The sequence below is a fragment of the Leiobunum rupestre genome, chromosome 4, assembly GCF_980474605.1.
Source record: "Leiobunum rupestre chromosome 4, qqLeiRupe1.1.hap1, whole genome shotgun sequence".
Lineage (NCBI taxonomy): Eukaryota > Metazoa > Arthropoda > Arachnida > Opiliones > Sclerosomatidae > Leiobunum > Leiobunum rupestre.
In genome coordinates, this window is record NC_143387.1 from 30,245,561 (window position 1) to 30,272,242 (window position 26,682).

General features: G+C 36.3%; 3 protein-coding genes across 20 annotated transcripts in view; 2 read left to right on the forward strand and 1 right to left on the reverse strand.

The window, feature by feature from the left end:
* Window positions 1-7,539: 7,539 nt before the first annotated feature.
* GlcT (ceramide glucosyltransferase) lies at window positions 7,540-14,305 on the forward strand. Its single transcript, XM_090171765.1, has 9 exons — window positions 7,540-7,759; window positions 10,054-10,195; window positions 10,308-10,410; window positions 11,129-11,230; window positions 11,372-11,484; window positions 11,781-11,959; window positions 12,032-12,118; window positions 12,219-12,408; window positions 13,240-14,305. Exons 1-9 carry the CDS (start codon window positions 7,662-7,664, stop codon window positions 13,411-13,413), a joined length of 1,188 nt encoding a protein of 395 aa, XP_090027891.1. The 5' UTR covers window positions 7,540-7,661; the 3' UTR covers window positions 13,414-14,305.
* A 3,354-nt stretch (window positions 14,306-17,659) lies between these two features.
* Atg10 (Autophagy-related 10) lies at window positions 17,660-23,590 on the reverse strand. 2 transcript variants are annotated; one of them, XM_090172858.1, is made up of 7 exons: window positions 23,573-23,590; window positions 22,571-22,808; window positions 21,722-21,811; window positions 21,062-21,185; window positions 18,099-18,196; window positions 17,947-18,035; window positions 17,660-17,865 (listed from the first exon to the last, which is right to left on the reverse strand). In XM_090172858.1, the coding sequence occupies exons 2-7, from the start codon at window positions 22,670-22,672 to the stop codon at window positions 17,760-17,762; spliced, it is 609 nt and encodes a 202-aa protein (XP_090028984.1). In that variant the 5' UTR covers window positions 22,673-22,808; window positions 23,573-23,590; the 3' UTR covers window positions 17,660-17,759. The 2 variants fall into 2 exon arrangements, with proteins under 2 accessions (XP_090028984.1, XP_090028983.1); XM_090172857.1 differs by lacking the exon at window positions 23,573-23,590 and adding an exon at window positions 22,900-23,340.
* Window positions 23,591-24,586: 996 nt separating this feature from the next.
* The window catches only part of Ssdp (Sequence-specific single-stranded DNA-binding protein), a 78,569-nt gene continuing 76,473 nt past the window's right edge, over window positions 24,587-26,682 (forward strand). For 4 of the 17 annotated variants that reach the window (XM_090172842.1, XM_090172847.1, XM_090172848.1 and 1 more), the window contains exons 1-2: window positions 24,609-24,729; window positions 24,867-25,172. In XM_090172842.1, the coding sequence (XP_090028968.1) occupies window positions 25,117-25,172 (56 nt within the window). In that variant the 5' untranslated portion in view covers window positions 24,609-24,729; window positions 24,867-25,116. Of the gene's footprint in view, window positions 24,730-24,866; window positions 25,173-26,682 lie in introns of all 17 variants that reach the window. The other 13 variants (XM_090172844.1, XM_090172850.1, XM_090172845.1 and 10 more) reach the window with 11 other exon arrangements.

A 26,682-nucleotide genomic window follows, 5' to 3' on the forward strand; every position in this document is an offset into this window, starting at 1 on the left:
ATTTCAAATTTTACATTTTGAGTTATGGAGAAAGTATTTTGCATTTTACATTTTGAGTTATGGAGAAAGTATTTTGCATTTCAAATTTTACATTTTGAGTTATGGAGAAAGTATTTTGCATTTTACATTTTGAGTTATGGAGAAAGTATTTTGCATTTCAAATTTTACATTTTGAGTTATGGAGAAAGTATTTTGCATTTTACATTTTGAGTTATGGAGAAAGTATTTTGCATTTCAAATTTTACATTTTGAGTTATGGAGAAAGTATTTTGCATTTCAAATTTTGCATTTTGAGTTATGGAGAAAGTATTTTGCATTTTACATTTTGAGTTATGGAGAAAGTATGTTGCATTTTACATTTTGCATTTTGAGTTATGGAGAAAGTATTTTGCATTTCACATTTTACATTTTGAGTTATGGAGAAAGTATGTTGCATTTTACATGTTGCATTTTACATTTTGCATTTTGAGTTATGGAGAAAGTATTTTGCATTTTGAGTTATGGAGAAAGTATTTTGCATTTTACATTTTGAGCTATGGAGAAAGTATTTTGCATTTTACATTTTGAGTTATGGAGAAAGTATTTTGCATTTCAAATTTTACATTTTGAGTTATGGAGAAAGTATTTTGCATTTCAAATTTTACATTTTGAGTTATGGAGAAAGTATTTTGCATTTTACATTTTGAGTTATGGAGAAAGTATTTTGCATTTCAAATTTTACATTTTGAGTTATGGAGAAAGTATTTTGCATTTCAAATTTTACATTTTGAGTTATGGAGAAAGTATTTTGCGGAGAAAGTATTTTTCATTTTGAAAAAAAAAAAGCATTTTGAACAACCCTGATAATTGGGCAATTTCCAGATCGAATGCAGGCTGGTTATGAAAATTAGACGGCCCTGTATTCTTTAGGACTCTCTACAATAAATTGAGGAGATAGCTGGGCTAAAAATAGGTCGTCGACGCATGTTATAAAAGAACGACCCCCCTCCTTAGCGGTAATTGGCGTTTTCGAGTAGCAAATATCACACATTTAACTTGACATTACGAGCAGAGATATACGCAGCCACGGCACTCGAATTATGGCGTAAACTTCGTCATTATACATAATTCATAAATTAGTTATACGCTACTTTGCCTTTACCACGCCCCCCTCGGCGAAGGAAAAAACTCATAACGAAAAAAAGCCGTGGAAAATGACATAACATGGAATGTAACCCCCTTTTTTGCGGCTAATTGTAGTGATAAAGAGTTCTTGCAGCGCGTACATCTTGCAAGGCGTCGAGGATTCGCGCTCGTCATCCGATCTTGGCAGCGATGACGGCCTTATTATTCTCACTTTGATCTCTCTTTCGGATGCGCCAATTTCGTTTGGCAAAAATATTTAAAATGTTTACCTTCAGACGCTGACGATAACCCGCATTGATAATGAGCGTAAACAAGGGGAACTTTTTGGGGAAAATTTTAACTTTAGATACGAGCCGAGAATTTCAAACATTTAAACCGCGTTATATCAGATAAAACTTCGTACGATAAACGTACAATTCTTTGGAAAAATTAAATTTATAAATTCCTAATTTTGACTCATACCGTATTCCCGTTGAAAAGTACGCTTACATTCTTTAGGAATTTTTGCGCCTAGCCGCGTATCCAGAAACCCGGCAATAATTAATAAATTTTTCGCTGCGAAATAAAGCCCAAATTGTTCTAAAGGGTTTAATTATCGCGCGAAAGGGGTCGGCCGACGTGGAGTATCGCGGGCTAACTTTTCCCCCAAAACTTTCATTTTCGTTCCTATCTTTTCCGAGCGATGGAATTATATTCTTTGTATAATGACGTTTTACGTGTCGTAAGCCGCGATGTCTTTGCCTTGGACAGAGTTAGTTTCGAGCGGGCCGCTCAAGCATTTCGAGCGAAAATGAAGCCAACCGACGTCAATCAAGGTCAGGTTTTTTTTTGTTTCGTCATTAAATCTGGCTAATTACTGACGTCACAAAACTAAGCTGTTGTAATTCATTTTGAATTTCATTAATATTTCGGGCGAGTATTAATTCTAGTTTTGGCGTCGCTTGTCACGCCGTGTTTCTACTGTGTACGATTGCCGTTTGAAGGCTAACCCTTTTATTTCCAACTACCATTTGGGCCGATAACTTAATGGTTGCCACTCGAACTAAGCAATGAGAAGTTCGTGACGCATAGAGATGCTATTTTATCTGTGCAGAAAAAAAACCAGCTGATTATGATGACTAAAAATCCGCGATTATGAACCAGAAATAAAAACGCCTTTTTTTCTTAGAAACAAGGTTGCCGTCATAAAGATATTTATCGTATAAATAAATAGAAATGAAATGTCCTTTACGTTTTAAAATAGGAAACATTATTTGCTTATTCGGGGTATTTAGTGAAGAGTTTCGAAGATGACGTCAGAGTGTAAGCTAAATGATTCGACAGTATATTTTGAACCCAATTTTAAGATGAAAACGAAATGTAGATGATGATGAAAGAACTTCGTGAAATTTGCATATATGTTTTAATATACCAAGTAAAACTAGGGTCTGACATGTTTCGAACCGCTTTGCAGATCATCATTGGTCTCTGAGTAGTTTACGGTAAAAATTGTCAATTTTGAAAAGTAGCTAAAAAGTGTGGTCTTTTCGGTCAGGAGTAAACGAATAATTTAAGCCTAGTAAGTAAAGACTGATGAGTCATTGCAGATGGTCCCGTAAAATTTACTTTATCTCTCGATTTTGATAATTTTATGCATTAAATGAACAAAGGCATAAATTTAGTAGGTTGACTTTTTCCAGGGGCGTATCCAGAATTTCATTTCGGGTGGGTTTTAAACTGAGCATCCCCTTTTTGACCTAAACTTAAAAAAACTGCTACGTTTTGCACCCCCCGCCCCCAATATCCCCCCCCCCGCTCTACGCCACCGTGTACGCCACGGTAATTTTTTCCATTCCTTTGGTTATCTCTAGGCGCAAGGCCAAATAAAAGTTGCAGGCCAAATGGAAAAATGTGGTCACTGGTCAGAGTTAATCCTTCAGCCCTGGCCAACTGAGGTTTTGGCCCAAGCCCCGATAGCAAACTCGAAATGACAAGCGGGCCCGTTGCTCCATTAGAGGTCAGAGTCGGCGGTTACCGATTTCAATCATTCAAAGTAAAGTAACGTTTTAAGAAGATTGATACGCCCCTTTGAGGAGGGGTCTCGAAACCCCAACAATTCTCCTTTCGCTAAATTGACCGTGAACGCGTACTGGTGGCCTTTGGAAAGTATACGCGGCTGAAGCATTCCTCCGTGAATCACGGCAATCTGTAAAGGAGCTTCGGAATAAGAAAAATAAAATCCGTTTAAATCTCTGCAGAGTGTCATCGTCACGTGGTCTTTGCGTAAGCGAGCGAATAATAGTCTAGACTCTACTCCTTTGACTTCGGTGACTTGGCAGCGCTTCGGGACCCTTTCGCCGGGTTCTTCGGAGCGCCGGGATTCTTCCAAGTGACTGATCCGCCTAATAATAATATCGCGCTTTCCCCGCCGGAGTAGTCTGCCTGTAATGGTTCCACCCATTTTCCGCTTGAAATTTCGCGGGGCTTTGATCGAAAGCCTTTAGATGCCACGAATATCAAATAAAAAAACACATTCCACCGGATTTTTTTTCTTCGGTATTTTTTTGATGTCATCATACCAGTATGGGGAGGGTGCGCTGGAATAAACTGTTTTCATAAAGGAATACCTATGGCTCGTCTCGGAATCCTTCGGGCCTTTTCAATTTCTTACGGCTTATTACGTCGTGTTCCCTTTCATTTTCGTAGTTTTTACTCATAAAAAGTTCGGGAAATATTCTAATCTTTTTGTATTTATTTATTTTGTATTTGATTCGATGAAAAGAATTATTTTCGTCCTTTTCGCCACATTTTTGTCATTTCTTTTAGACTTTCAAAATGTACGTATAAAAATCGAGATAAAAATGCGATTATATTTTGTTATTATAACTTTTAAATGGACGTATTTTCCCCCTTTAAATTGCTGATACGAAATTTACTCGTTTTTGGAGGAGTTTAAATAATTACAATTTGGGCGTTTTCGGGTATATTCGTTTTATCCTGGTCATTATTTACTTTCTTTTTACTTGATGGTAAATATTTATTTGAGTTACTCTTTCTACGGCTTGACCAAAATAATTATCAGGAAATACGTCCGATAATATACACATTTTGTAAATAAAGTCAAATGCAGTAGCGTAGGCAAAATTTTAGTTCGGGGGGGGGGGGCAACACAAGCAATTATGTTATCTAAAATATTATATTCTTTACGACAAATAGCTGTATAGAATGGCGTACGTGAGAAAACAATGTTGTCTGTTTATTGTTTATTCCGCAATTATTTTATGCGATTGCAATTACCTATTCCATATTTCTATCAAAGCAATCAATTACTGGATAAAGACAAAATAACAACAATTACTGGATAAAAACAGAATATTAATTAATTGAAATTAATTAATATCTATCGATATCGATAGTAGGGGCGCGTTTATACCAACTGTAGTCCCTAAGCGCAATGTGATTTTATGCTATATTTTGCACCCTTAATATCCAATGTTTCAATGTTACCTAAGTGGAAAAATGGGACCCAGGGTCGAGTTAGGCCAAGGACCCTCACTTTCGTAGGGCTCGGATTCTAAATGTAGGTTTCCTTAAAGTTATTTTAGGGAAAAATATTACGCTAGAAGACTTTGTCTAGGGCCCGGAAAACTGCTGACGTGGTCCTGATGGGGCCCCTAAAATTTGGGAGCACTAGGCGTTCGCCCGTTGAGCCTAGGCGTAAAATCGCTCCTGATCTATAGCCAGAAACGCTATGGTATTTTTTCCCAAACTGCGTAGTCCAGACCACATGCAAAAACACAAATCATGTACAAGATTACGTTCGGTAATTGAAAATTTAATTTATTTGCCAGACCGTTGCCTTTGGATGGCATCCATGTGCGAGGCATGAAGTGTATATTTTGATACGGCCGAATAGAAGACGCTCGAACAAATAGAATTACGGGCTATTAGCCCACGTCGCCCGGGCTAACACATTTCGCAATCCGCGTGGGTCTATTGTTCCCAGAATTTATCCCTTTTGTTTTTCAAACAAGCCACCCGTAAAGCGGGAATACCGTACCAACACCCGACAAATCACTGTACGCTAGCGAGGAACTACAATGTCTGAAAAAGGATTGTAAATCTCGTTGACACATGAAAAAATTACCAACCAAGTTCCCAAGCGGCTCAGTCGAACTTAACGCTGTTTATTGGTGCCAGGTTATGACACTAAGGTATAAATCGGAACTTAAATATTTACACTCAGCTTTGATTCTGAAGGTACTGATTTTGAAATTTGACTCGCAGGTATCGCAACCACAGTGACCTGGTAGTCAGTCAACAAAGAGAGATAAACAACTGAAGTATAGTTTTTCTGCTTCCTGCAGTCGACGAAGTTTAAAGCTAACGCTTGTAACCGAAATCGGAATAAAGTTTCCTTATTTCAAGACCAAATTTAAAACATTTAAAAATCGCGTAAATTTGGAAAGATTTAACTTACCCGTTCGTAATCTAGAACGTTAAGCCTTTGATATTTTTATTTTACAAACGTAGCTAATTTAAATAAACACTTAAGTACATACGTATAAAACGTCCTCTATTTAAAGGGAATATAACCTCAGGTATTTGGTGTGGAACACCAACGTTTGCAGCTCTAGCCGCTCTTGCCTTTGGCTTTAAAAATATTTGGCGCCACTGTACAGGGAAATTTGAAAAATTGAAGGGGTCTTCCGTAAAGATTGCTTTGCAGGTTATATTCCCTTTAATATCAAATATGTTAATCTTACAGGAAATGTGTACGTTGAATGGCTTAAGGACGCTGCCATCTTGAATTTTTGTTATAAACTACTTCGAAAGCAATCTTACAAATCTTGGAGGAAAAAAACTTTGACGTCAGTCGTTTTCACTTCCGGTTTAAAAAGTGTCAAGTTCGCTAGATTGGTTTAAATCTTGACAAATTGACGTACCTCTAGCATTCAGTTATTTTTATAAATATGTTACTCTCCATTGCAAATCAGAACATATATCAGATATAATTTTTAAAACGTCAACAAAGCTGGAAAAATCTGATACCTAAAAGTGTTGATTAGAAGCACTTAATGCCCTTTAATGGACTATTTTCCCTTCCCCCTTTTGACATGGGAATTTGTACAATGGAAGCAAAATACCACTATCCAAGGAATAAGCTTAAATAACTCAAAATACCGCTTGACGAGGGGTCTCGAACCCGAAAGCTTCGGAAACATGTAAATTTTAACTGTTTTTAATAAAATTAAAAATACCATGAAGTATCAGTCATGCTTTAACCAACTATTAAAATAATATTTTAAACCATGGTAACTAAAATTTTTAACTTATACGATTAAATAACTAACGAGTAAATAAAATCTAAAATTAATTAAATAATTTAAACTAATTAAACAACTTACCTTTCACGTGCTTATATTATATCCCTGGCATAATTCATAGTTAAAAGTGGTTTGACCATGGTATTATTCTTTCAGAACTATCCCTTCTATATTTTCCGTTATTTCAATAAATTCGACTTTCAAGGTCGTTTTATAATGACAGTACACGCAGGGACTAATGGCGAAACTTCCAAATGACCCTCACCAAATATAGCTAGTACGTTGATTCCCCCTTTCGCCAGCCCTTTATTATCCCCCCCCCCCCTGTATTTTATCATATCCTGCTTAAGATTCGATATATACGCTATACTGTTACCACACAAAGTACTTTAGAGGGCGGTACGTGTTTCCGGTGTAAGAAACCTTTTATCGATGAAGGGAAACACCGTACTATACTAGTTCCAAAAATAATTAATGGACAATGTATACGCTTACATATCACTAATGCACGCCGCAAAAATATTTCTAAAAGTTTTGTAAAGGTGACACAATGTTGTTTGAACGTAAAGAAAACCATTTTCCCGGGAATGGCGTCCACGGTTAACGCAACAGCTATATTTGAACTCTCTATTTTCAAGAGCCAGGGCTAGAACCCTGATTTTTAAGCCTAGTTTCGTTCCCTACCGTTATCTCATTCATTTGTGAATAATCGTCCAGTTTCCCTAACCTACGTAATGAGGTTCAATACACAATGTTGCGCAATATAGTGCCCGTTTCCTCTTTCAACGGATTGCGTATCACCTCGGCTACGTACAAACTTTGATTTTCGGTTTTGTTCTATTCTAACCCGAAAAGTGATAAATGTGATCTACGTAGTGAAACTACGCTTACTTTTTCAAACCGAGTTATTTATTAATTTCATATATTTTCTTGGAAAAAATTAAACAGTGAGCGTGGAAATGGGGCTTTACAGTGTAAGGAACTAAATTATTTCGAATAAAACTCGTAAAAAAGAATTCTTCGTCTTTGAGTAGGCGTGCAGGATCGAGACTGTCTCTAGGAGTGTACCGGAAAGAGCTGCGCACGCTCCGCGTGTCTTGTGACGTAGTATTTTTCCGCGAAAGCCGGCAGAGTGGCAGACGCGAAAACGCACTCGCCAAAAAGAGCGATGGTTTGGTCTGCGGGCGAAATCCGTATCCCCGAACACTGAAAAACTTTAATCTCATCAGAATGGATACATTTTTTTACGCTTTATATGGATTAGCCGTTGGAATATTTGTAGGATGGTGTTTTGTGTGGTTCATGCATATTGCCGCGATCATTAACGGGTAAGTTTTTGAAAGATTTATAATATTTTCACCGCCGAAAATGATTGACGCCCATTTGGCCGAGGCTTAGGAAACTCCGTCGTTAGCCTTCACTCGAAGGCGGCTGATCTCCGCGTGCTTCGGTTCGATGGGTGTGACTCATTTTATTCGGCAATTTCCTTTAGTAGTTATCTTTTTTTCACGACTATTTTAAAGAAATAAAATTACGACTCAAACTTTGTGGAATAAATTTATTTTATTTTAAATGAATTGGCTCACAATACTAGGTTTAGTACTTCGTATGTAACTGTTATGTATTGTTTTGTAGTTTGAATGCAGCAACCCTGGTAGTAAAATAAACTACGTGTACTTAAAATTACAGAAATACTTAGTCGCTCTCAAATTAAGCAGCTAAAATATTAAATATCGCGGGGTCACCCAGGCGTGATGTGCTTGTAATTTTTAATGGTTTCCTAAACATTTTAAAGCTAATTATTTAGGCTATATTTGTCTTGAGGCATATTTTAATTTTTATCACCTTCTTTAAAATGTTGCATGTTTAAAAGATAGAAATGAAATAAAGGTCCCTTTCACTAGTAGTAACCGGTTTGTAATTTTTTAGAGCACAGTTGACTCGCGTGTTTTATTTTCTAGGAAAAATTTAGGACGTTGAAGCGTTGGGGTTGAATGAGAGTTTATTTAACCCAGACCCACAGGCTATATTTATGCCCCTCTAGCCCCCCTCTCTCCTTGTGATAAGACTAGTAGACCATGGATGGGTCACACTTTTTGAATACCAATGTCACTTTTAAAAAATGAGTTTTTATCAAAAAATAGCACAATTTAGCTACTTTCTCATTGCTCCCTTTTTTTTCTTATACAAATTTGGGTCTCGGTCTGTATGATGCTTTATTAAGAAATAGGAAAATTAGAATTCTTCCAAGTCTAGAAATTTTTTCTTTACGGTGGAAATGGGTCATTTTTTTTTCTTGTACACGGTGATTTAAGTTTGCTTTTTCTAATTGATATTATAAAATTTTAAAAGCGCATTATTCCTGGTCCATATTATACAACCATCATTGAGCCTACATCTAATTTTTTTCTTATTTTTGAAGCCCTATTTAATTTTTTTTTATAAACAAAAAACCGCTGAATTGGGAGTTTTGCTTTTTAAAACGAAACTTCAGCCAAAAAATTAAAAGGTAATATATTTACAAGCATTAGGTAGCTCTGTCGCAAATATCAGCCATGACTCAACTAAATATTAATTGATACGCTAATTTTTTTGCACTGCATTTGTGATAATATTTATTAACTTTTTGCTGAGTATTTAAAAATCACATACACACGACTTCATGTTTGCGATGTTATATTCTGTTTGCTAAAATAAATTTTGGACAATCCTTGTAGTGTTCAATGTAGATGAAAGTGTTATGTTAGTTTTTTTTTAGTTTGTTTATCCATGTATCGGAGATGGCACATATTACCCTAAAAATTTGGCTTGAGCTGTACACGTTTTTTCCCCGGTTGGGTGTTCTTGAGTCTTCAGATCCCTAAGTGCATGCTGGCGATCTATTTATAGATGAAAGCAAGTGAGCGCTCATGTAAAGCTTGCTATGGTGTCTGCCTGCCAAACAAATGGAAGAGTATTTTATCGCTTGACTTCACCTAAGGCCGCCCCTGAGAGCTCCCTGCTATGTATCGGTATTGGTAAAGGATATCCTCGTCTTTAATCTCGCCCTACTGAAATCTGGCCTTCATATTTTCCCAATATAATTAATTACGTCAAGCATAGCTACGTTAAATTTCCTGTCCGATTTAAATCGCCGTTCCCATTAGGCAACAAAAAAAATGCAGAGTTTCTGATACACACACAAATTGGTATCGTTTTACGGATGTTTTGTGACTTTCTGGGACAAATTTATTTTGCTTTACAATTTCATACCGGATTTTGAATACTCTTGGAAATCCTTTCTTATAGTTTCCTAGTGGCGAAGCTATCAACAAATTTATGAATTAATATTGTAAATTCAAATTACAGCCAAAAATAGTAGTGTTTATAAATTATGGTGTCTGTAAATGAATTTAAAATATTTTTTGGCAACTTTCTGTGAAGTTTAAATTTTTTAGTCAAGAAAATCGGTTTCCCAAAACTTTCATGATTGAAAAAGATTTTAAAATGTGTTTTTAAATTAGTTTTATCCCCTGAATTTAAAATTTTCCTTTGCCAAATTTTAAGCTTAACTTCGAATTTATTGGGTAAGGAAATATTTTTTTAAAATTAACCGCACACTTTCTTTTTAACTTAATTTTAGAAAAATCAAGTTTCACAAGAAGATTCCCGAGCCATCTTTAGAAGTTCCTTTACCAGGTGTTTCAATTTTAAAACCTCTACTTGGAGTTGATCCTAACCTTCTAATCAACTTGGAAACTTTTTTCACCCTGCGCTACCCGAAGGTAAAAAGGGAAGAAAGAAATAGCTAGGCAATTGTATATTTCCGTTCTTCCGCCGACTTCGTGGAACTACCTTTATAAATTTAACCTAAAAGACATCTAACGTTTTCCCCAGTATGAGCTCCTGTTTTGCATTCAAGATGAGAGTGACCCTTCCATCATGCTAGTGAATAAACTTATGGAGAAATATCCTACAGTCGACGCCAGGATATTTTTGGGTGAGTTAATCCTCTTGTCTCTCCTGCTGGAAATATGTAAATGTAGGTCAGGCAATGAAGCCAGAAATACAAACAAAAGACTGAGGGTAGTAAATATAACTCTGGGAGTCCTACACCTTGATGCTTATACCTTAGTTGTTTAAAGTGTATGGGCAATAAACTAAAGCCATTTGGAAAGACTGGTGAAGTGTTGTAGGGAACATATGGTGCTGTAATTGAAAGTACTTCACAATGAGACCTCTAAATTGAATTATAATTTCAAACAAGTTGACAGGCTGCAGTAGTGCATGCACAATTTTTTAAAAACCTTGGACAGGCTGTATATGTCATATGTTACTTAAAGTGATAGGTTGTTTAAATAATAAAAGTTACGCATCTTGTTACCCAAGCTTGAAAATATTATTTCAAATTTTATCGTAACTCTGTTTTGAATTTTTTTAAGTACTTTTTATAGATCCTTCTGATCATGTATATTTCATCATAGAGATAAAAACATAAAAATCTAAATTATATTTTCTTAATAATTGTTTTTCAAATTTCAATATTTTAAAATTGGTACAGTTTGCGTAAAAAATTTAGTCTTGCATCCTTTATTTGTACAGTGATGCGCCATTAAAATCCTTTCAGATAAATAAGTCGATATTCCAAAAGAATCTAGTACAATCTAACAATCGTATTATTCAATTCAATGTAATAATTGAGTATTTTTACTTTGCAGGTGGAATTAAAGTTGGTATAAATCCCAAGATTAACAATATGCAACCGGGATACTTAGCTGCCAAATATGATCTCATTGTTGTCTCAGATAGTGGTATTAAAAGTAAGCCCTCTCCTTTTTCCATTTTATTTTCCTTTAAATCAATTTAATTATTTTAACCTTGAAAGATTTTTCCCTCTAGGAAGAATGTAGAAGTAAATATTTCCTCTATTATATTTAATTTTTTTTTTGCTTTTCCAAAAGTGAAAGAGGACACTTTGCTGGACATGGTGTACACTTTGAAAGATGATGTTGGAGAAGTTCATCAAATGCCATTTACGTGTGATCGCAGGGGCTTTCCAGCTATCCTGGAGAAGGTAAGCTAACGTTTGTGCTAAGACTACCCTTTCAAAATACCTCTTTACTTCTTGTTATTATTACAACTGAATTCATTACCAGCGCTATAAGGAAAATTGTTTTGACTTAATATTTTGAAAATGTACTGGCAGTGTATTTTATTGGGGGAAATTTACTGTGGCCTCCTGGCTAATGCCAACCAATTTTATTTCCTCTTGAGGTTGCTGTAATTATTATTGGTGTTGAAATATGAACTTCTGCCCAAGAGTTTGTGTAGTTTTCTATTTAAATTTTTAATCATGCATATTTCTTTTAGGTATACTTCGGCACTGCCCACGCACGGATATACCTGTGTGCTGAGTTATTAGGAATAAATTGCGCAACTGGAATGTCCATTCTGATGAGAAAGAATTTGTTAGACGAAGTTGGGGGAATCAAAGCTTTTAGCAACTATTTAGCTGAGGATTACTTTTTCGCCAAATCATTCATAGATAGGTAACGGATGAGATTTCATTCTATTAAACTAAGAATGTCATAACATTCAATATTTTACTATTAACCTTTTAGAAATTATAAAATCAGAATTACTTCGCAACCAGCGTGGCAAAACTCTGGGGTTTGCGACATTTCCATGTTTCAAGACCGATTAATGAGGTATTGAAATAAAGTTGTCTACACACTCAATTCAGACGAAAAATTAGATCATTTGAGGTCTTATAACCATGATCTAAATTCTAGTTTTTTTCTTCACTAGGTGGGCGAAATTAAGAATACCAATGGTGCCATTGACAGCTTTTTTTGAGCCTTTATCGGAGTGTATGTTGTTGGGAACGTTAGCTGCATGGGCTATTAACTTCTTGTTTCAGTGTGATGTATTCGTAGTGTTCCTAGTCCATGTGCTAGTCTGGTTTCTATTGGACTGGTTACTACTTTGTATAATACAGGTAATTGTCTCTTGTACCAAGAACATATCTAGACTTACCGAGAACAAGCCACTATAGATTTGACCCCTGAGAGATTGTTGTACTACTTGTACCTTCAGGTGATTTCTAGGCATGTGCGATTTTTAGGTTTCGAGCCGAGTTTGGAGTATGAAAAATTTCACTTTTCGAGTATAGAGCCGAGCAGAGCTTTGAGGCTTAGCTCAAAAATCTGTTTTGAGTACTCTAATAATTAGGCTAAGCTGTATTTCATCAGAACATGTACTTTCATCAGATGAGGAATCATTTAATATTTACTGCCCGAGCTTTTACGTTTATTTGAACCTGTATTACATTTAAAATCAGTGACCACCAATTAGGACTAGTACCTCACCCAATAAGAGATCTTAAGCAGGACCAAAGGGAATTTTTTCAGTAGCTTTTCCTACCATTTGTAAAGCTCTTGAGTAGTGTCTTGGTAAGAATAATAGTTTCGAGTACTCTAAAGTTAAGCCTAGGGCTCGATTTGAGGCTCTAACAATTTTTGTAGCTTTTCAGCTAAGGCTAAGCTTGATCAAGTACTCGCACATGCCTAGTGATTTCGTAAAGCCACCCATAAATTATCTTTTCTTCAAATCTAAAATAAATCTTAAAATATTCCAATTTCTCAATTTAAGTAGTGAAATATTTTAAATTTTTTTATTAAGTTTAGTTTTTAAAGTTTTGCTTATTTTCTCAATTTTATATAATTACAACGCTAAATGGCTCGGTGTTCTCTGTAACAATAAGCTATTGCGCTTCTAATTTGAAGTATTATGTTCTTTTGTATTAATACAACTTTGTTCACTTTCTCAGAATGGTTCTCATCCATTCAGCAAGTGGGATTTCGTAATCGCATGGATGTTTCGCGAGTGTTCGGCTGTTTATCTATTTCTTAAAGCTTTGTGGAACCCGCAGATTAGATGGAGAACTGGAACATACAAAATACGATGGGGTGGTGTCGCGGAAGAAGTGAAACCAAAGACGTAGGACTTCATAATTTAGATTTAGAATTTATTCAATTTAACTGCGTTGAAGTCTAATACAACGCGCATGTGAAAAAATATTGGAGAGATAAAATGTGTTTTTTCAAGTAAAAACAAATACTTCAAGTTCCATATACAGTCGCAAGTGCTAACCTCTTACGAGGGCAAAAAAAAATCGACCTTCAACTGTGATAACTTGCACTACTCAGAAGACTAATCATTGACTTGACAGTTAACTACTAAACAAAATGCGCTCCTAAGCCCGGGGGATTAAAACAAACCAAGAGGAGCTCATTCGAAAGATTCGTTTGACTATTTAAAAGGATAGTGTTTCAGTCCACAAAATGAGTTTTTGACCATCTTAAACTCGTTAGCTTTAAATAATTAAATTTAACGAATTATCGCTGCAGAACGAACGTATTAAGAACTGCCATGCTGGTTTTGGCAGGATAGATTTTGACATAAGCGTGGAACATTTTTAAAGCAAAAAATATGTTGGCTACACAAGGGATGGAAAGGTTCATTACAATTGTTGAAATTTTTTCCTCTTTAGGTTTCTTTAATGTTGCCAAAAAAAACTAGTTCGCACTTTATTTTATTATTTTTTTTAATAGTTTATTCACACAGACTCTCTTACAGATACCTCCCCAATTACCCCTTAAAAAATTCCAAAGGTTGTGTTGTAAAAAGTATTTTAAACGTTTTTCATAGAATAAACAAATTGTACAATAAAGTTGTAATTTTATCATTAGAAATTCCCCGTTCCTTTTGAAATAGGCTTGTCTTATACAATCTTTAATAAGGTACTTTTTCTGTAATCTCTTATAAGTAACAATCAGTATTTTAAGAAATTACCGTTTCCTTACTCGAATAAATTTACCAAAACATAATTTCAAAATATTTAAAAACCTCATTCATAGTAATAATCCAAATACTAATGATGTATTTTTTAACATGATGAGATTTAAGTTTATTGCAGTTTTCTTGAATTTGTATTTAATAAATTTTAACTTAAGGTTTCTCAGTTTATATTTGGGACCATTACTGCCTTGCATTCCTTTGTTTAGTCGAATACACTTAGTTTTTCTAAGTAGTAGCAACGTTGTTGAAAAATCCATCATGTTAAAAGTTTTGTGAAAACCTTTCGCCCACCCTACACCGCTACAAACTACTTCCTTTCAATCCTGGAAGAATTGTTACCTGAAATTGTAAACTGACCCAAGGTTGAAGAAAAGTATTTGCCTAATAAAATCACAGTTCACGGAACCTAAAGGTCCACACTTGACAATTTATTGAATTGTAAATTAAAAGTGGGAAGATGTATTGTGTAATATTTCTTTCCACAAAATCCTGTAATTTAAACTCTTCCATTGGCATTTTTTATAAAGACAGAATCTTGGTTATGAAATTCGTGCCTTTTTATAGGATGTAATTTAAATAACCTTGAAAATGATTAAAAAATAAGGTAATATCAGCTACTACAAACCTTTAATTTTATTGTCCTGAGAACAAGGTTTATACAATGATAAAGCGAAGCTCTCAAATGTATTTGACGCCGTGCTTGTCTTCAATATTGTAATTTTTTCAAACATTTCTTGCCGATTAAACAGATTTATAATTGTAGTTTTGTAAAACATTTTCTTCATTCAAATATAATTTCGTTAAAATATTTCCTCGGTCGACCAACTGCCCGAGGATGGACTTATTACCAGAGAGTGTAGAGTATACACAGTAGCTGAAAACTATTCGTGAGTTCTGAACCGTTAAGAGAACGGCTTAGGACTAAGCTGTGACGTCACGCAAAAGTTCTGGATAGTTCAGAACTTTTGGACGAATAGTTGTGATTCGTACGATTTGACGTACGCAGCCCGATGTGCAGACGAATTTTAGAGATTTCAACCTTGAGTTCCGGCCAGTACTTGCTCTTGAGCAGGTACCATTTAGAACGGTTCCGAACGGTTCAACAAGAGGTTCTTGTCTGCGAATAGTTTGCATTTGGGTAGTTCTAGAATTTTTTTTTGCCGAATAGTGCGCATGGGGACTAGTTGAACGGTTCAGAACTCACGAATAGTTTTCAGTTTTTAAAGTACACACTGTTATTACCAATATATTACACAAATTACTTCACCAAAGAAGTTTAACTTGGGGCAATCATAGAGGAAGCGCGGTTACTTTTTCTCTGCTCTCTTTTGACGCCTAGACAACCGATTTCGGAGTGACCGTTGGTGGCAGTTAGGAGCAACAAACACAACACCCCACACAAGGAGAACGCAACCATTCAAAAGTCGTGGATTTTCTTGTGTACGTTAAATGAGACCGCAAATATAAAATTCTTATATTGCATGTGCTTTTGAAAAAATTACCATGGAGGCAAAATCTTAAAACGTTCAGCATAAAGGCTCGTGACGCTCGCCAGCTTCTGCGTAAAATGATGGTCCGAGTATTTCGTATGTTTTACAAAAACTTTAAATTTGTTAGGGTTTAGCTTTTTTGCCCCTTTTTAATAACGGACTTTTCTACCTTTTCGCGTAATTTAACGCAATTTATAACCAATTACGTTTAGTTTGATGTCGTCTGAAATACAAAATGCTGAACAACCAGGGTTGTCAAAACGACTTCAACTTCAACTAAATCAGGCAGCAAGATCGTTCCCGCGTTTTTTCAAATATTTTGATGGTTACCGATGCCAGAGCCTTCTAGTAGCTACTCTAAATTCTACCTATTGTTCGATGATGGAGCTGGTGCTGGTGAACCATTCTACTCTATAAACCCTGGTATAACGGACAGTGGCGTAGCCAGAAATTCCTCAAGGGGGGTCGAGAAGGGGGTGGAAATTTAGTACAGTCAAAGGTAGGCCCAAGGGGGTCTGGACCCGGAAACCCCCTCTTGTCTACGCCACTGATAACGGAACACTTCACGACGCCATGCGCGTTTCCGCTATCCGGTAATCTCCATAACAAACCATAGAAATAGAAGCACGGTTATATTGTTGTGCGATGTATGATTTAGAAGGCTGCCATGAGAGTGGAATCGCTTCAAATCCACACAGGAGTGCGCCATCTATTAAAAAAAAAATTGAAACTTTAAATATTTACAAGTAGATGGCGTACTCCCACAAGAAAAACTGCCGATTCCACTCTCATGGCAGCCTTCTAAATCATACATCGCACAACAATATAACCGTGCTTCTATTTCTATGGTTTGTTATGGAGTTTTACACATTGAGTTGGGAATATTAATCAAGAGATCCAATCATATCTACTCCCCGCGAAACAAGTTTTTGAAAATTACGAATGTACCGTCTCCTCTAAAATGACGTATAAACGTTATCATATGACCCGTGGCGCCATCCAATTGTTTTTGAAAATAAAATATTTTTGCCGAAAAACGCGTCTTATTTGAACGAACCATTGAGAGCTAGACGGCGCCACGGATAGAATGATAAAGTTTTCTCGTCATTTGGGAGCAGACGGCAGTATTCTTATTTTTTAAAACTTGTTTCGCGAAATACTGAAATCCGACGTTTTGATTGGACCTCTAAATTAATATTCCCATCACAATGGTTTTACACATTTGCCCATAGAGGTAGAAAAGAAATAGAGGGAAGATTACCGCGTTAAGGCACCCCTGTTTTTGACCGGGAAATTTCATCCCCCCCTCGCGCATGTATGAAAGCGAAAATGGGCAGAATTTGCAACGCCATCTATCCTTTCTTTGTTTCATCAAATGACAGTTGATTTTCCAAAAGGCATAATGTATTTCATTTCACCGCGCATCGATGGCGCCACGTAATCTGCCCATCTGATGGCTTCCTACATTGGCGAAAAGGGGGTCGGCACTCGCGGTCAACTTCGCCAGATACAATAGTGCCTCTATTTCTTTTCTATCTCTATGCATTTGCCCTAATGACTTTTAAAATTACAAAGAACGCGAGATTGATAAAACTGGGTACGCGACGACGAGACACTTGTGTTTGAACAATACTATTGACCCAATTCATTTCGTATAACAATTTGGGTACGTTCAGTATCTTTGTTTCGACATTTTTATAAAAAAATACAATAAACACAGATGCCGCGAGGTGTAAATAGCCCCGACTCCGAGGGCGAGGCTTCGGCGGCTCTTAGCCCACAAAATAAATCAAAATCTGCACCCGATAGCTGTTCCCCCTCCTTACTTCCAAGGTAGAATGGTAATGTACCTATCATCGGGTACCCGGTTTTTTATTTGAGACAGAAGGGTAGAGCCACATATATTAAATTTATTGACAAATTGTATTAATAGAGAAGTTCATTAGCTATAATTAGCACCAGCCACAAAGATATAAATAGTTCATTCTCTGTGTGATAATCATTGTAAAGCATATTTTGAACTCAAATTGAGTCCAACCACGGGTCCAGCTGAGCTCAACCACGTAATTAGGTAATTGTTAGATATTTTAGAGATGTCTTCATTTCTGTGAAATATAAAACGTACAATTATGTAGAAGATTGAACTATTTACTGTGAACAGCCCATGCTTAGAATTAATTAGTTACATTTCGTTTAATTTGGTAATTTGAGCCATGAGGTGTTTAGTGTTGCACGGGTGAAGCATGTAAAATGGCGTTCCCAAAAGAGGATGCTCCTTTTTAAAAATTAATTTAATGAGTAATTTGTTTCACAAAGTACGATTTTAAAGTAATATTACCTGCTGAGTTAACATGGACCATCTTTGACTTTCCAATTGCGAATTATACAAGGCAGGAACTCGAGCCCAAATTTCATCTAGTTTTAATAATGCTCCATCTAAGTCGAATATGGAATAAGAAACATGAATGATAATATCCCGTATTGTTAATACTATTTTTCATAATTATTTAAATTACAGTTTCATAAGTGTGACAATTCCAATTCTAACAGTAAGCTCCTTCCCCCTAAGAAAAGTGAAATCAGCCCATTATCTCATTGGTTGCCTAAAACGTACGTCCTCCGGTGACGTTTTCCTTCTTCGCCCCACAACTTTGCCAGACAGAATTGCCAACTCTGCGATTTTCCGAGGTATTGTATTTCAAGTGCGCAGGCCGTGGGTTTTTTAAATTTTGGCTACGGTATACTAATTTCAACAATATTTAAAAACCTATAATAACGTCCTAGAAGCAGTGGCGTAGCTGATGGTCCGCAAGGTCCGCGGTGCAGGGGGGGGGGGAGCTCGAGCTTCAAGGGGGGGCCCCGCTAACCATAAAAAAAATTAAAAAGGGGGGCCTCATAGAGATTTTTGCGGGGGGGGGGGGGGCTCTGAGTTCTCAGCTACGCCACTGCCTAGAAGAAATAGCTGAGGTCCAAAATATCGCTGGCTTGCTATAAATTCCGCGAGTTTTTACAATTGGTTCACGGGAAACGGGTTTCGCTATTTGGCGACTCTGTGGTGTACTGGTGTTTTCTTAAAATACCCATCAAAGAACTGCCTAGTAGGTGGTATACTCTAGGAAGGGACATGTAACTGTCTGTAGTCTTTGGTTTTTATTGATTTTTCGTGAAACATGTTTACCAGCTTGTTCACGTACATTCATGCAAGTCGCGCCGATGGTTTTAGAACTGGAACGTACTGAACTGAACTACCATCAAAGTCTGAGGGGCAATTTTTATCGGGGCGGAAACAACATAGCCGGATTTTATGAACACACCTATACACTCTTTTATATCCTTATTTGTGAGAGCTGCCATTTTATTACAGGTCTGATTTCAAATATTGCCAGCAAGGCCGCTTCACGCGGTCAAGTGCACGCGACGTCTCGAGCTGATGAGCACGTGCAGGCGCCCTTGCCTGTAATATTTTAAATTAGCCCTGTAATGAAATGGCCGTCTTCGTAAAAGAGTGTATAGGCTTCGAGCTTAGGAAATATAGCGCCATCTGCCTTTATATCCATCAACTAAATATGTGAAGAAATAGCAGACCACCTTTTGATTGAACTTTCACCTGTTGCTCAGAGATAATTTTGAACAAGCAGACAGCTTTCATATATTCAATTTAAAACTCGGTCAGTAGGCGGCGATACTTATCACCAAATTTAAACTACGCACGAAGCTCCCGGATTGGGTGACCACAGACACCCATTCTTGATAAGTTGATAATTAAGGTAGGACCAATTTCATTGCCTCCCCATGGACACGGTCAGTGACAAATATGTTACAATATAAGTAAGAATTTAATTTCACCTGGGTTATGCGAATAACCACTAGATGGGGTTCGTCGGTGCGAGAATAATAATAATAATAATAAAGATCTAACTGGCAAAATAAAGATAATGAATACTAATTATTGAAAAATAAATTTGTATCAACACGATGCCAAAATTATTTTTAAATATTTTTCTATTTTGGCAGAAGTTAATTAATTTAATTAATTAATTTATGATTTATTTGTTTCAAAATATTGGTATCAGATCGTTCTAATACGTCACTGGAATTATCAAGTGAAAACAAGAGTCATTTAATTATTATTCTATTGATGATTGCATCATTGTAGCAAATAAAAACATTTTTTAGAACAGCGCGATGGCAGCCTGGCAGGGCAAGGAAAAAGCCAATCAATACTGCGTTACCTGAGGGCAAAGGTGAAGCAACTCTAAAAGTCTCTATTTGAGAAAAATTAATTAGTTTTTATTTTATATATTACTAACAATAATAATCTAAAAAGAGTTCGATAGTTTTCGCCTGTTCAAGGATTTTGAAATAGTAGTGTTGTACATCGGAAAATTTTCCGGAAAATGACCCGAGGCGAGGCCTTTTTTCCGAAAAAAAATAAAAAAGGTTTTAATTCCATGATTAGTCTAATCATGTTAAAAAGTTAAAAACATTAAAAACCCTTAAAAAGTAATTTATGTTTCAATCAATTTTCTGGAAATTTTTCCGCAATTTAGATTTCCGGAAAATTAACAACACTATGAAATAGAGTAGCTAGAGTAGTCCTTTGATGTCATTTTACTAAAATTCTGTCTTTACGAATAGTCCGGGTTAGTGTAAAGATTTCCCAAAACAAGAGTATGTAGATACTAAATATATTTCACCTTTTCTGGCACCAAAAGTGTACACCTTTAACTCTAACATTTCACTATTCGCTTGCTCACTAATTGAGCAGCTCCAAATTCGACTTTTAGCAGATGATTATTATTTTACAGCCGCTCAAATTCTATTACTCGTCTTCACTCTTGCTTTTGACGAGAAGTAGGAAGTGTAGTTCCAATCCCTTTTAATACTTTCCAGTGCAGAGTAATTCTGAGCACTGGGACAGTCAAAGAGTTGGATTTGGGGTAAAAAGTGTAATGAAAAATTAGGTAAAGAGTCAATTGCACAGTCGAGGATTCTCGTTTCGAATTTCAATCAAAAGTCGGGTATCTCGACTTGCTTGGCTGATGCTCTCAAGTAGCGCCTAGAAACTGAACAAATCCCGATGGAGCATGCTCCTGCCGAGAGTTTATCCTTAAAGGAATAGATTAGCGTAGACCAGCTGAGGGATTTCTTTCACCTGTTGAGCGATTAAAAGCGCATAGTTCAAAGGTCACGTCTTACTGAAATCATACTCCTCGCGCGACCTCGTACATTATTCCACCGTTTATAATCGCAATTTTATAAAACCTCAATTTATAAACAATAGTTCGACCCATTTATTACCTTGTTTATGAACGTTGAAATAAAGTACGGGAGCGGAGTAGCTTAAACTGAAGACGATGTGGTACTCGTAACTTAGTAATTGTATGTCCAGTTGGGGTACCGTTTGCTCATCCTCAATCAGATCCTAGATTTTGAAGATACGGTTTAGGCTAAGAGTAGATAAAAGTATAAGTTTATCATATTGATCCATAAGTATGTCTCCTGGGGAAGTATTTTATTGAGAGTGACGTCATCACAAGGAAATCGACCACTAGTGAGGCGTTGTCAAAAGTTACAGGCGACCATGAGTAACTGAAATGCAACCAAGAGTTGCTCACAAAGCTCTATATAAATTATATGTTGTAGTCAAAGACAATGTAAGCTATCGCTACATAGACTGGCGTCTACGTATCGTAGAAAGGTTGACAATTTAACACCTAGCGCCACGTAGTATTCGCGGCAGGAACTAAAAAAGGTGCGAATTTTGTAACGGAAAGTTCCTTCCGCGACAACTTGAGGACGCTGATGCTTGGTCAACCTTTTATCCGCAGAACACGCCAGTCTATGTAGCGATAGCTTACATAGTCTTTGGTTGTAGCTCACAGTAAAGAATTATAGAGAGAGTCATACTTATAGAAATAAGTTATAGACTTATGGTACGACGAACTAGCGAATCCCTACCGTATTTTCATCGCAAATATTTGGTTGACTATTTTGTAAAGTATCTGCTGCTACAGTTTTCTTTACCAGATACGATCCTCCTGGTTCATCCTGTTAAAATTTGCATTTAATCAGTAATTAATTAAAACACTGCTATCTATATTAAAAAAAACGAGAACACCTCCCAAAACATATTGCCAAACCCATCAATTTTAATATAAATAGTTTCTTTTGTTTCGAGCATTATAGTATCTTTTGTATCGCGAATCAGGGCCCAATAAGTGTACAGATTTTTTTTATCCTGAATTAAACAAATTATTATTCTTATATTCCAATAATAAAAATTTTAAAAACGAACTGTACCAAATTTTACAAAACCAACCGAAATTCTCAAAAGAAAACTGTCAAAACTACCTAAAATAGGAAAATCTCTTCAAATGGTTAAAAACTCAAAAATGGCTCCCAATTAGCTTCGCCTTTATAGTTGAATCGCAGATTTAAAGTATTTTAAAGTTATATAATGGAGTAAAATTAGTAATTTTAAGTCAATGTTTAGTGAATCTCAAACAAATAATCCTAGCCATGCCAACCTAGAGTTTAGACAATAAATGAAAGTCACCACGATGGAATAAAAATTGATATTAAAGTTAAAAAACTCAAAACACGCGCCAAAACTATAAAATCTTTTGCCATCGAACGGTGCATATGGCGCCCTCTTTATTCTAATGCGCGAATGTTTTTTTTATCGCGTTGCTTAATTCGTTTTAACACGTTAATTTCAGACTTTTAGGCAACGTTCTATAGGTATTGGGATTATTTTTCGTAAATTTTTCTAAAAACGTATAAATATGATAATTAAGATTTCAACACCTTATGATGTTTGAAATACCAATCGTCTCCTAATTTTTGCGAAACGTCGATCATACGTTGAGCCAAATGGCAAAACCTTAACCAGTTTAAAACGTTGGTCATGGCTTATCGATAAAATAATCGCGTTAAAAACAAAGGAAGTGACGCCATCAGACCAGTCTCATTCTCATTCCGTCAAGGGGGGTGGTCCCGTTCAAATTATGATTTCAGCACCCAGAAATCCACGTTTATTAACGAGCTACGCGAAAGAGAAAACGTTATGGATTTAGCACTTCTTTAGGAAAACCGAATTGATTTAGAGGACTGCTAAAATCACGTTTAGAACTTACCCAAAGCTAAAATAAAACGACGAATAACTAACGTGCTCCAGTACGAACGCACTCAAGTCGACTGACGCAACAAAAGCGACACCTATTTTAATCGCGTTAGGTTAGTTAATTAAATTTCGTCCATGGATATAGCTTTATACAGATTTACTTGTCACCGTACGGAATAACTTTATTATTAAATAAAAGTACTCGCGATTTCGTTTTAATTTATCATTCAAATCTCAGGTGGCGTATTAAGCGTTAGTTGTATTTGGGACCGTTCTTAAAGGACCTCTTCTGACTTTCTGGTATTATAATGTTTGAAATGACAGGCGGAGCTTCGACGAGAAAGTAGATCCGTAGTAGTGCACTTGTATAAAATAATATTTTGCTATATTGTAGAATTAAAGCAAATGTTATCAGGGCTGTTATCAGCTAGAGGAAAACTCACAATCTACTATTTGACTTAACCATTCTTCCAACGAATGAATTTACCACAGCATATTAAAGAAAACATTCAATCAATATTGTAAATATTTCTATAGGATAGTTGCGTATGACGTCACTTATTTTCAAGAGACTAGTTGCGTGTGATGTCACAATTGTTTAACCGCTTTTGGCACTGTGGTCTTTTTTATAATTTTATTACCACCCCCTCCCCTCGCGTTTCTTAGAGCGAATTCCATTTAGGCACTGAGAGCGCTATCGGTTCTTGTTTTCCATTTCTAATTTAGATTACATAACCAGAGCGATCTGAGTTCGGTTCGAGATCAATCTCGGAGCGCTTTCAGAGCTGTAAAAAGAATTCATTATTAGTTTGAAATCAGTGTAAATATCAGTGGTGTAAATAACGCCCCGCACTGCCTGCGGCGTGGGGGGGGGGCGAGGACCAGCTCCTCCCCCCCGAAAAGATTCTGAAAAAATAGTCCCTATGATAAGAAGGGGCCCCAAACCCGAAACAAGTTTCGCGGGCGAGCCCCAGAGACCTTAGTTATATTTCTACCAACCTCAACCGTCGTCATCGTAAAAAATACACACATTTCATGAAAATAATGTACCGCAATACACACAGATGGCGTTCGTTGTGGTAGGTGGTGTCTCGATAGTACCAGTTACGTCAATTTGTTATAAAAATTTTAGTTATATGCGTTACGCTAAACGAACAATCAACCCGACCTTATAATTTTTCTAAGGTAAAATGGTGATTTCAAAACTGAAACTTCAAGAGAAATGTAGTGGACGGCCCCTTTAAGAATTAAAGGAATTAAGACCAATATATTTGTGTAAAAATATCTTTTCGATATTTGTTTGATCAAATTTTAAAATGTTTTGTATAATTAAGGAGGTGTTTACGACATTTCTATAGCCGTTTTTTAAAATAATATTAAAATAATTATCATTTATGTTTTGGGCAAATAATAAGAAATTGAATTAAACTTTGTAATTATATTTTGAAAAACCATTCGTGTTTATAGGACTCAATAAATGAAGCTATAATAAAAAGAGGTTAAAAAAATTAATAAATTAAAAAAGACACGACAAATTAAAAAGGCTAAAGGTAATCAACTTATAAATAAATTTTTCCCCAATCCGTAGGGCTGTATTTAATATTATTGTAGTCGGGTACACAGCCTACGATATATGCTGATTCCCTTACATACTTTCCACTTTTTCTTCCTATATTATTCTCGTCGGTTTAAGTTGAAAGCTAGAAATACGCTATACTCCTCCTATAACCCTCCACGTTACCGCTATCAGGCGAAAACGACGTTAAAACGGGCAGTTACTTCAACTGTTTCTCATCCCCACGCGAACTTAGCGCCCTCTATTACGGCCAAGTACCTAAAAAAAGTAAAAAAATATTTTTCTATCCGTTAATTAGGGACGTATTTAATTATACTCATCACGTTTAAAATTTAAAATTTGATATTAGTTTATTAAAATGGCTATTAGAATAAATTACGACGATTTATCTGGCTTTTTTCTAGGTACGGGGAGGAATGAGTCGCAACAGGGAACAGCCCAGTTTCCCGCCAATGGTAGTCCGGTAACTTTGTTGTGCCGTGACGTAAAGTAGCGAAGCTAGGGACCCGATTTCTGCTCGCCGCGGCCGCTGCGAGAGATCCTGAAACCCCCAATCACATTGCGTAGTGTGACAGATCAATTGATGTTTCTATGGTAACTGTGTCGGTGTTGTTCTGAATGTCTTGACAGGCGTGTGGCATTAAACTTCACAGCATGTACGCTAAAGGAAAAGCTTCGACGGTACCTTCCGATGCTCAAGCTAGAGAAAAGTAAGTTATATTTGCTATATTTTTTAACAAAATGAAAACGTTTATTCATTTTCCACGAGGCGCTCTTTACAGCTCTCGGCTTATCCCCTTGGCCCCATCCGCCGGGCGCCCTCGACTGCCCGTTAGGGATCCATGCTTACACCGTTTCCCCGTCGCATCCTTAGCCCTGAGATCCTCTTCGCCGTAGGGCCCCTTTTATCTAATCTGTACCTTAATTCCCAATCCTTTAAATTCTCAGATGTATAAATAATCGTATTCCTCGGTTTACGATATCTCTAATGTTCGAATTTCCTCATTCTATCGTTTTGATAGGTGCTAACGCTCGTATTCATTCCCCAGCCAAGGCTTAAGTATGAACGCCAATAAATATAAATATAATTTAAAGTATTGGCCTGAATGAAGTTTTCCTCCTACAATATTATAAAATAGAGCTTACTAAACTCGCGAAATAATTCAGCGCGTCTATTGTTGCGTTTTATATTGGAGAATCCATCCAATATCATTTTAGAGCTAAGCCTTAACTCGTACCTGAAAGCTTGCTTTCTTTTCTTTTCTAAAGATAATTATTCACCATAAAAATAATTCTAAGCTTACTTGGACAATTGTAAAAGTAATCAAGATAGTTTGGTTGATTTTTTAACCAACTGTTGATCGTATTTTGGCCATTATATAACCAATCCAAGGCTTGACCTTTGTCATGCTGCATGGGATATATCCTTAGTGTTTCTCAAGGTATTATTTCGCGTCTTTCCCAAAGTGCTAGAATTACTAGTTGTTATTAATGACTTGAAATTACTCTATATTTGAAGTGTTTATAACTCTAGATAAGCAGCTAGAAGAGTCGGGTTATTATTTACTACTTGTTTGGCACTGTTTCGTAACTACTTTAGTTACTTTTTAACAATATAAAATCACCCAGACAATTAAATCTTATCCCAGGGAAAATATAATTGTTAGATGCTGGACCCTGTAATGTATAAATCCGCACGTAATCAACTAATACGTTTCGATTAATTTGACAGTACGGAATATTTCCTTAAATTTCGACGCCCTAAACAAAAAATCAAAGTTGGTCGACTTCTAATATTAAATTTCGGACTAACGACATTTCAATAATTTCCCTAAAAATAATTTTGACGCCATGCCACGAATACGGTGTTAAATGTAAGTTAGTTAGGGGTATTGTAGTTGATTTTCCTGTGGAAAATGAAATTCTGGCGATGTAGACGTATTGTTTTTCCTCTCTTTTAATATAAAAGACAAGACAGCGAGCGGCGGCACCGTATCGTAGTCCAAAAAGAGCCGCGATCGTACTAGATCAATCCATGTGTACAAGCGCGTACGTGCTCCGAGCCTCCAAGGCATATGGCTTGGAATATTCCATTCTAACCGGTGTAGGGGCGTCCCTCGCCAACAGAGACGGCGAGGAAAAAGCGTCGATGAAGAACTAGTCAAAAATGACCTCAATAAAATTGACGTTACTAATTTTTTTCCTTGTTTTTGTTTTATT